Genomic DNA, 10,384 nt, shown 5'->3' on the forward strand with positions numbered 1-10,384 from the left:
AGACTTTCTGTATCTGTCCTGTTGCAGTGTTTAAATTTTTATTAAATGTAAGTATTGTTCTGATAAAGATTAAGTAGCTAATTTCCAACAGAACTCTAAAGGGATGAAACTCTTGTAGCGTCTCCAGTAGAATTTCGTTTGTCCCAATTTGTGATAAGTGAAAGGAAATCGTCTACACATTCCCTTTGTTGTTTTTCCACTGGGCCATTTTTCAGTAATATATCACAGTGCATAAATTGATGGCATTTTATGGTTTCCATTTAGAATATGTGAGCGAATGTTTGATTGCAACGTTGGGGGATTGTTTTAATGATTTAAAAAAATCAAGTAGGCTAATGTTTATAATTCCATAATATGCTTAAAAAGCTTTACGAGCTATATCAAGAACTTTATTCTATCTGTAATATCTACTTCCATTGCGTAATTCGACGTGTTCGGTGTGCAGCACAGACATGAGTAAACTAGAGCATTGGATTTTTCATCACTGCTTCAAATCTGTTACGTAACGATTTTAATCTGGTTTCAGTAGGACCTCAACATATCGCGAGATTTACATATTGTGAGCAAACTGGATGAAGGAGTTCCAAAGGTGGGAACGCGGAGAGAGAGGGAACGAGGGAGGAGCAGGGTAAGTTTGTAAACACTGAAATCCTTGGCTGAGGAACAGGTGACACGCAACACATTCGGATTACCTGATGCATAAAAATTAGTGATTTTAAGTGTTGCGGCGCTGGTCTCGCGAATGGTGGAGGTGTCATGAGCACCGTTTGTACACTGCACTAGACGCGACACAATTAGAACACTCCCATTAGAATCAACGAAATCTGCGCGCTCTCGCATTGTAGATTCGTTTAATATTTGGGAGTGTTCTTGTTTTGTCTCTTCGCGTCGATCGCTTGCAGTGTAAATAGGGTGTTACAGCCTGTTGGCTCATGTGTGGTTAGCATTAGCCAGTTAGCTTTAGTGATGGAAAGTCCGACTCGGTTTCGAGATTCAGTTCCTTTGAACAGCCCGTTTCAAAGAACCGAGTAAACGTGGATTCAGCTATTTTGTATTCAATCACGTAGATGAGTCATCTCGTAGTCACTGATTTTCAATCTCATTAATAATTACAGTTATATTGTAATGTGTCTTGTTTCAGTTGTTATTTAAAACCCATTTGAACCGTACATAATATAATTTGCCACTGCAGTAACTTTTATTTATTTATATTTACAGATTTTTAAGCTGTCATGCAGTCAAGTCATGAACATATTTACAGGAAAATTTAATTGTAACATTTATGCTATTCAGCTATTAATGTAATTTACATTTCAGTTAACTCCAACTGCTCTTAATGTCAGCTCACTCATCGGCTCATTGATTCAGTTTGTGAACGAATCGTTCGGTCTGGTTTTGTGTATTTCTGTATTGAAAAGATCCGACTCAAAAGAACGATTCGTTCACAAATTGGACATCGCTAAGAACAATTTAAACGAAACATACGGCGCCAGGAGTTGCTACAAACTCTCCGACAGGTTATCGTGGTTGTTATGACTTTGTTACATACTAGTGGGTATTAATTTTACTCTGGATATCTTTCTGAATATGCTTAGAGAGGAAACGCATGCTAGCTAGCGGTATGTTGTGTTATACAGCTACTGGGTTGAATCTGGTTTACTTTAGCGGAAATGTTCTTTAAACGGGGATGATCTCAGACAATAGTCAAATGAAAGCGTCTTATCATGTAATCATCATGCACATTATGCAATCAGTTGAACCCATCAGGCCTCTGTGCAGCAATGAAGTATGGATTCCTGTCATCTGTCAAAAGACTAACGTTACAGCAAGTTTAGGAGGAATTCATATTTTAAAAAGGGGTTTTATGTTCAGATGATTGTTCAAATTGAGCTCAAATGAATATAAATTAGTCTTTTAAAAAGTCTGGATCTCATAAGATACATAATAACTGTTCTTTTTGGATGGTCTTTAGAAGTAACACAGGAAGTAGTTGATCTAAAATGGGAGACGATCGACCTTTTGTCTGCACTGCCCCAGGCTGTGGACAGGTAAGAGCTATTTTTATTATTACTCTTAAAGTCTCGTTTACACTGTGTTCCTGTCCCACTGTGTAATGTGCAGTCCTGATCCTTTGCTCCAAGTGTAAACGATTTTGGGAGCCCAAATATAAAGGTTTAAGAATCTGTCCTTCAATTTTTTTTTTACGCCCTTAATCTTTGGGACAGAAGCAGATTGTTGCCCAAAACTTTTATTCTGAAATCACACCAGCTGTTTTAATCCCTGCTTCCACTGGGCAACTGTAAGAGGCTCCCATAGCACTGCATAACTGGATAACATAAGCCGTCATCAAAACAACAGATGGCCTGATATCATCCATTGCTTCTCTGTCTCTAGCTTCCATCTGATTTGAATTAGGACCCTGAATGAGATGCAAATTGACTGAAACCTTTACTGTGGTTAACGCATGTGTCTGTGTCAATGTTTCTCTCACGTCAGAGGTTCACCAATGAGGACCATTTGGCAGTGCACAAACATAAGCATGAGATGACGCTAAAGTTCGGACAAGCCAGAACAGATACAGTTATTATAGCAGGTTTGTGTCCCCACTTATATGAATTTCTGTCATTCTGTTGGTTCAGTCTGCATTGTGTTCATAGTAGGGGTTGAACTGACTAGTCGACATGTCGACTTTAATGCTCTGCCATGGCGTCAACTAGTCGTTGATCATGTGATGTTTGACACTAACAACACGGCTGCCTTGCAGAAGACCTTCAGACTGTTCTGACTTAGTGTGCTATATTTTTTCTAACCGATCGGAGTTAAGATTTAAGTATAAATTACAATCAAAACTCAAAAAAATCCCATAGATTTACACTGGCTGTAATACTAGTCCTACAGAGTATAAGAAATCTTTGAAAACCACTTTAACTTTCCGTTTCCATCAGTTAAAATGACAAATGAATGCATCCTCCGAGAACACTTCACTAGTTATGTTTGTTTCTATTACTATCTGGATGGATACTTAATATTGATCGGGTGAATGCACCTTTTAAACAGTTTATTGTACAGGTAAGTTAATCGTTGTTCTAAACTAATGTGCTGCTACAATGTAACACGCACCACGCATAAACATTCAGACAGAAGCTTGCACATCACGTGCAGATCGTGCGCACACGGAAACATTCAGACAGAAGCTTGCACATCACGTGCAGATCGTGCGCAAACGGAAACATTCAGACAGAAGCTTGCACATCACGGGCAGATCGTGCGCACACAGAAACATTCAGGAGCGCAAAAATTTACCATCAGCGCCGTTGTGTGATTTTAAGTTTGTTCACAAACTTTAGCAGATGCAAATTGTGCCATGTTGGAAAGCATTCCCATCTCTTGTGTTTTTATTAATTACGGCATCAATGATTAGTTGACGTCGACTTGCTTAACCCGTAGTTCAGAGTAAGTTGCATTAAGGCCAGTTCACACCTTGAATGATAACTATATAAAATGACTATTTAGTGTCCACACCAACACAATAAAATTGTGTTTATCATAAGCCTGCGCTGCAGTTATGTCCTCTGCTGCTGCAAGCGTTTAAGCTCTTTAAAGTCGGGTGGATTCTGTTTAGCTGTCAATGTTTTTAATCATTAATCAGCTGGGAAAAAACATTCTGAAAGTGTAACATTCAATCAGTATAAATGGGGATGATTAGGAGGCCATGATGATGGACAAGGGCCAATGGGGAAATTTGGCCAGGATGCCGGGATTTTTAATAACCATTGAGAGTCAGGACCTCGGTTTAACGTCTCATCCGAATGATCTACAAGTGTGGATACTACTGTGGTTATTGCAATAGTTATCATTCTTGGTTTGAATGGGCCTTTATAGTTATGGACTTCCCTGTTCCCTGTAACAGAATTACATCGATTATTAAAACTTTATCATTATAGTAATCGCTCTGGGTATGAACGTCCCTTTGTTTGTTAATTTGCTTGTTAAGCTGTGTATATGTTTTGTATATATCTTAATTGTACACTTGATTTTGATGTCAAAATAATAGTAACTAACTTAGCAGTATCACACAATCAAGCATGCCGTCTGGGTGGAGTCTGATTGTGATTTAGATGTTAATATAAATTTTAAAGAAACTTGCTAAGACTGTGTGTGTGTGTGTGTGTGTGTGTGTGTGTGTGTGTGTGTGTGTGTGTGTGTGTGTGTGTGTGTGTGTGTGTGTGTGTGTGTGTGTGTGTGTGTGTGTGTGTGTGTGTGTGTGTGTGTGTGTGTGCGCAGATCAGACACCCACTCCCACCCGGTTTCTTAAGAATTGTGAGGAGGTGGGTCTGTTTAGTGAGCTGGCTGGCTCCTTCGAGCAAGACCTTCGCAAAACACACGAGGAAGAGGAGAGGAGAATTAAGAGCACGGTAAGATTTCAAATAAGGAAAGTGTAAAGTATTAAAGGTTATCAACTTCTATGCTTTGTTTGACAATTGTTAGCATAACTTGATATCTTAAATCTTGCCCTCCAAAGCTTCAAGCTCTACAGACGCCTACAGAGGTTAAAGAGAGGGAAGGTCCTCTTGAAATTGACTCCTCCCCTCCTGACAGCCCTGACTCCACCTCCAGCATGACAAACAGCAAAGATGCAGTTGCCATGGCAAAGGAGCCTATCGCCTTGAGGAAAGCCATGGTGAATTTGAATTTGCGACAAATACAGTATTTACAGTGCAGGTTTTTTTTTTTGTAGTACGGCATATAATATTATCATGTTACTCACTTTTACAGGATGTTCCTCCACGAACTGCAGCAAGTTCCACCCCTACACCAACCATAATGCGCCCAGGCTCGCTCCCACTTCACCAGGGATTCGACTCCATGATCCCAACTCAGCCCTCTCCCACCTCTGTTATCACCAGGACCCCTCCGTCAAACAGACTCAGGTACACACTAGTTGACCTCATGTCAAAAAGGTTTTGTTTAGGATTGTCACGATTCCTCTATTAAATTTGAGTACTCGATTTAAAAAAAATCCTTGATTCCAATTTTCCCGTGTCGATTAAAATACCGGAAGTGTTCCACGGATAAGAATCCATGGATCTCATTATTAGACTGTTTTCAAAGGCTGCTCAAGATATTAAAACCATTTTAGAATCATAATATAGCATAGCACTATTGAGAAATCACTAAGGCTGCGATTCAGTTTAATAAAAATATGCACTGCTGGTTTCAGGGTGAAGCGCGACACCTTTAATTACTTGCATGGGTTCAGGTTACGAGTTTCTTCCGTCTCAGAGCGGCTCTGTTCACAGTAGATGCTGCTCCATATGAACTCTTTTGGGAACGCGTACAAATTCTGAATGCACTGTTATTATTTAAATGCATGCATTACATCAGAGGTGGCAGAGAGAACATAGAGACTCACAGCCAGTTTTCAGTGAATTATTCTTTCCATTGTCTGTTTAGCTTTAAAAGCTCTGTCATATTCAGTGATTGTTTCTGAAGAGCGCGAGCCTTCACGCGCTGTGTGAAATACAGACTGAACGGAACGTCAAAACATCCCACTGCCAGATGATACTCAAACTAAGTTTCTCGGCTGGGTAAAGCGGCAGCTTCTCGCTAGTAAAGTTTGGATGGATGCGGATTGTAATCGAGGTAAAGACGATTGCAGTGACGTACAGGAGTCGGCGTACAGTAAGCACGCTTGAGTATGTTATATTGATGCACATTGATGCATATTGATGCGCACTCGATGCACTGATCGCGCGTTATGCAGACACATTTCAGTACATTCGCGTTGTTTCCACACACATTCAGAATGTTTTTATCTGTCATATGTATGTTGCTGTATTTAGTAATTCTGAATATATCCGTGTACTATTGGTTTTTTTCGAGGATGCGATTAATCGTGATTCAATATTTTAATCTATTGGCAGTAGTTTCCCTAATTTTAAGTCATTTTATTGTCTATTTTTATAACCAAAAAAAAACTATCCGATTGCATTTTAGTTGTTCATCCACTCAAATAAATAGCTAGCCTTAGTTTTTGATAGGATGTGTTGATCCTCAGCAGTGGAGCAGATTTGAAACTTTTTTTAATTTGCATGAGTCATTTCAGTGTTGTTCACACCTCTGATTCCTCACCCTGTGTGAGGAAAAAATGTCCTAAAATAGTACCTCTATAATTCTCTTTTTTAGCTCGCCGTCTGGTTCTTTTCCTATGCTGATGCAGCTTCCAAATGGTCAGACTGTTCCTCTACTTCCCAGTCCAGGGCAGACTTCAGTCATATCGGTATGGAGGTCTCACATACGTATGATTATTAATCCATTATTTAACAAATCAGCTAGTTATTATGCATTTTATTTCGATGTATTTTTTTAGTTACATTTTTTGGTTTTAGCTTTTAAAATTTGTATAGTTTAATATTAGCTTTAATATAATTTGTAGCTAATCCTTCAATACATTTCAAGACAACTACTTCAAGACAATTACCTTCAAATACTTCAAATTACCTGCAGTAAGCAATGTTCCTGTTTTTTTTTTTACATAACCTATTGTTCTCTGTTTTGTGTGAAAAAAATATAGAATATAATTTTTATATATTTTGTTGTCCTTTTTTTTCATTGAAGTTGTAGTTATTTTGCCTAAATATTTGTGGAATAGATGTTACCCTTTTGAGGGAATGTGTGTTCTTGCACTCTGCGCTATTTATTTAACAGGTTTTCTTGCACCATCAGCATATTAAGTTAAAAATAGTTTATGCATTCTGATGCACCCTGTCCAGCTGTTTTTGAATGCAAGAATACATCTGATATAAACAGCCCCGGTGAACATTACAAATCATTTTAATAATACAGACAGTCTTTTTTTACCACTGACTAGACAATTATGAAAATATACAGTACATCTCAACTTGTGAAAATTTTCTACAGAAAGTTCCACAGTATATTGCTCCTAAATCAAATTAATAGTAATTGATTTGACTGTATCAGTGATTACATTTTCAGCAGTATGAGCCTCAAAATAAGTACACATCGTTTTTGTGTTTGTGTTTATGCTATTTATGTTTATAGTATGTTAAACTTGTGTTGCTGTGTGTGTGTGTGCGTGTATAGCTTGCCAGATCATCAAACACAGTGCCCAATATCCCAGGGATTCCAGGCCCTCCTATTGGTGGAAGCAGCAGTGGCTCCTCCTCTCCGTCTGGATACAGTACGCACTCTGATGCCAAGACGGTGAGAATGAGCACGCGTGTACACCTACGCTAGCACATGTAGCATTTACATAGGGATAAATACTTAACAACGGGCTTATTATATAACGATTAACTTACTACACAAATGTAACACACAGGTTTTGAGCGTTAATTTACACGCTGTGGTGTTTCCTTGTGTTTGTGTATGGGATTTGTCTCCATCTAGAGGCTAAAAGCAGCACTATCTCAGCAGAGTCCTAGTGGACCAGCACCAATACAAAAAACAGATCACAATGAGACACCATCACCTGCTCAACCACAGGTGCTCACAGACACCTCATGCCTGTGTTACATATATGCTAGTATTTGCCTGTTCTTTTTTAATAGTTTGTGACGTTTGAAAGTAGTTAAATTAAATGGGATGTATCAGTAAATAAGCTCCACTGAAGCATCATGTCTGTATACACTATTTAAATGCTGACATATGTTTAAGTTCTCACTGTATCTGACAGCCCAAGCAATATCTTGTAGGTATCCCCTGCTCCCCCAAAAGGTGGCCGTAGACGACGGGGTGCAGATATTGAACCGGATGAGCGCAGGCGCCGTTTTCTTGAACGGAACAGAGCAGCCGCTTCCCGTTGCCGGCAAAAACGGAAAGTGTGGGTTAGTGCCCTGGAGAAGCGCGCCGAGGAGTTAGCTACTTCTAACGTCTCGCTCACTGTGAGTCATACAGACAGAGTGAAATGATACAGGAAATAAGATGATCTTGTGTTGTTGAAATTTACACTATGGTTGACAAATCTAGAAAGGACACATTACATTGTTGAAAAGTGACAAAGACTTTTGTACTGTTAAAAACAAAATCTATTTCAAATAATGCAAATTTTACACGTTTTATTCATCAAAGAATCCTGCATTTTTTTTTAGCACGGTTTCCACAAAGATATCAAGCAGCACAACCATTTCCAACTGTGGTAATAGTAAGAAATGTTTCTTGAGCAGTAAATCAGCATTTTAGAATGATTTCTGAAGGATCATGTGACACTGAGGACTGGAGGAATTGTTAAAGATTCAGCTTTGCTGTCACAGGAAAACATTAAATGTTAAAATAAATAATAACAACAATAAAAACATTCACAACATAGCTGTTTTTTAATTTAAAATGCAGACTTGTTGAGCATACAAGAGATCTCTTAAAAAACATGACCCTAAATTTTTGAACGGTATAGTTATATTTTTGATCATGCCATTGGTTGAGTCTATGTTGCTGTTGTGTACATGTGCTTGACAGGGTGAAGTGTCCCTGTTGAGGACTGAGGTGATACGGCTGAAGGAGCTGCTGTTGGCCCATAAGGACTGCCCTGTAACTGCCATGCAGAAAAAAGCATATCTCGGTAAGATACACCCACATCCTTTATATGTCCTTTATAAATCCTTCATGCCTAACATTCATCCTTCCTTCATTTCTCTCTCTTTAGCTGCAGGAGTAGATGAGAGTTCAGTGTCGGCGTTGGTGATGCCCGTGTCGGTCCCGGCTCCGGTGTCTGTTAACGGTCTGAGCGTGCGTGCGGCGGAGGCTGTTGCTGTTTTAGCGGGAATGGGCTCGGGTCAGTGGAGTAGCACGTCTGGAGATGCTTCCTCCCAATCACAGCCCACATCAAGATGATGAGCACGTCGTTCAGGCAATACGAACTAAATATACTTTGAGTCTTTCAAAGGAGCGAATCCCCGTTTCCCCTCAAAACTCTCAGTCACGGTGTGTTTGCAAATCCTCTCATGTGACAAATGGGAACCAATGTTTCCACGTTCTGACCACACTCCGCTCACAGACTCTCTCCGGGCGACAGTGGCGGCATCATAGAACGCTCCTGTCAGACTGCACAGACTAGGAAGCACTGCAGTGGAAATGAATTATCTTCTATCATCTCAAAAAAAAATACACCTTTACATAAACTTGTGTAGATCTTCTCACTAATGCATTCAATAGATATTTGTCTCGTTTGCAGATATTTCTAATTATTTTGCATTTTATTCAGTGGGTTTCCTAATATAATGATTCGTTGCATGATTCTGGCCACATTAGAAAGATGATTTCTACACTATGCAGATAAGTTTAACGCCTTCTTTCTCTGTGACACTTTCTCACACATACTCACTCTCACCATTTCTCCCAGTTTCCTTTTCTCTCTCTTCCTCTCTGTCCTAATTTTATTATCGTATGTACAGTAATTTCTCTCAGGTCTGTGCTTCTGTGGCTGTTTTGGTGAAGATCGTGTCTCGCATTAGTGTAACCTGGCGCCACAGAATGGACTCGCAAAAGCTTAAGAATGGAGAGAAAATATATTTTTATATTTGAATATCGTTATCAGTTTGTTTGCATTTTGCAATATATATATATATATATATATATATATATATATATATATATATGGATATATATATATATATATACATGGATGTGACGGGTAGTGTAACCATGTGGACATGTTTTAGATCAGTATGATTATGATATGCTCTGCTGAATTATAGGTATCTTTAACCAAAATACATAAATCTTTTTGCATTATAGGTTAGACCCTAAAGTTTAAGTGCATCTGGTCTCTTATCAGGGAACGTGCACACAAAAACTCACACGTAATGACTCGTGCTTGCATTTTGTGAATGTACAGTAGTTAACTAACCCAGCTATGAATGTGAGGCCTTGTTTAAAAATGGTTGAAATGCTTTTGAGCAAAGTTGAGTCTTAGAAGCTGTTATAGAAATAAAATATTTCTTTTTTGGGGCCTGAAAGACTCGCACTTGGCCATCCTGAATGAATTTCATCTGGAGCGCATAACTAACACTTAACCTAAGTTGTATTCTATTAAACAGTTTGCGCCTGATCATGTTATCAATAGGAGAATCTGCATTAGTTTAAGCTGGGCTTGTTATCAAAACCATTGCAGTTTTTTTTTAATTAATTTAACTTTGAATATCAGTTTTTGTATGGAAGCTCATTTCTGCCACATAAGATTTTTTTTTTATAAATTATGATTTGGTAAATCATAATCATGAATTAAAAGTTGAAACTATGCGATTTTCAATTTATTGCTTAATTCATAGTTCTAAATGACATCATACTAGGTTGTAAATATATTCAAATTGACTCAAAAACATCATAACTGACTTTTCATCTCATAAATATTTATTTTAATTTCATA

General features: G+C 38.5%; 1 protein-coding gene across 3 annotated transcripts; it reads left to right on the forward strand.

Moving 5' to 3' along the window:
• Positions 1-545: 545 nt before the first annotated feature.
• Positions 546-9,541, forward strand: atf7b (activating transcription factor 7b). Of its 3 annotated transcripts, none has more exons than XM_077198357.1 (12): positions 552-628; positions 1,973-2,048; positions 2,497-2,593; positions 4,285-4,415; positions 4,523-4,681; positions 4,777-4,931; positions 6,187-6,280; positions 7,105-7,224; positions 7,411-7,506; positions 7,716-7,904; positions 8,476-8,578; positions 8,663-9,541. In XM_077198357.1, the coding sequence occupies exons 2-12, from the start codon at positions 2,001-2,003 to the stop codon at positions 8,848-8,850; spliced, it is 1,380 nt and encodes a 459-aa protein (XP_077054472.1). In that variant the 5' UTR covers positions 552-628; positions 1,973-2,000; the 3' UTR covers positions 8,851-9,541. The 3 variants fall into 3 exon arrangements, with proteins under 3 accessions (XP_077054474.1, XP_077054472.1, XP_077054473.1); XM_077198358.1 differs by lacking the exon at positions 552-628 and adding an exon at positions 1,412-1,551 and having other exon boundaries at positions 8,663-9,121; XM_077198359.1 differs by lacking the exon at positions 7,411-7,506 and having other exon boundaries at positions 546-628; positions 8,663-9,121.
• Positions 9,542-10,384: the final 843 nt, after the last annotated feature.

This window comes from Siphateles boraxobius, unplaced genomic scaffold (assembly GCF_051911475.1).
Source record: "Siphateles boraxobius isolate OS27281-9 unplaced genomic scaffold, OSU_SipBor_1 41, whole genome shotgun sequence".
Taxonomy (NCBI): domain Eukaryota; kingdom Metazoa; phylum Chordata; class Actinopteri; order Cypriniformes; family Leuciscidae; genus Siphateles; species Siphateles boraxobius.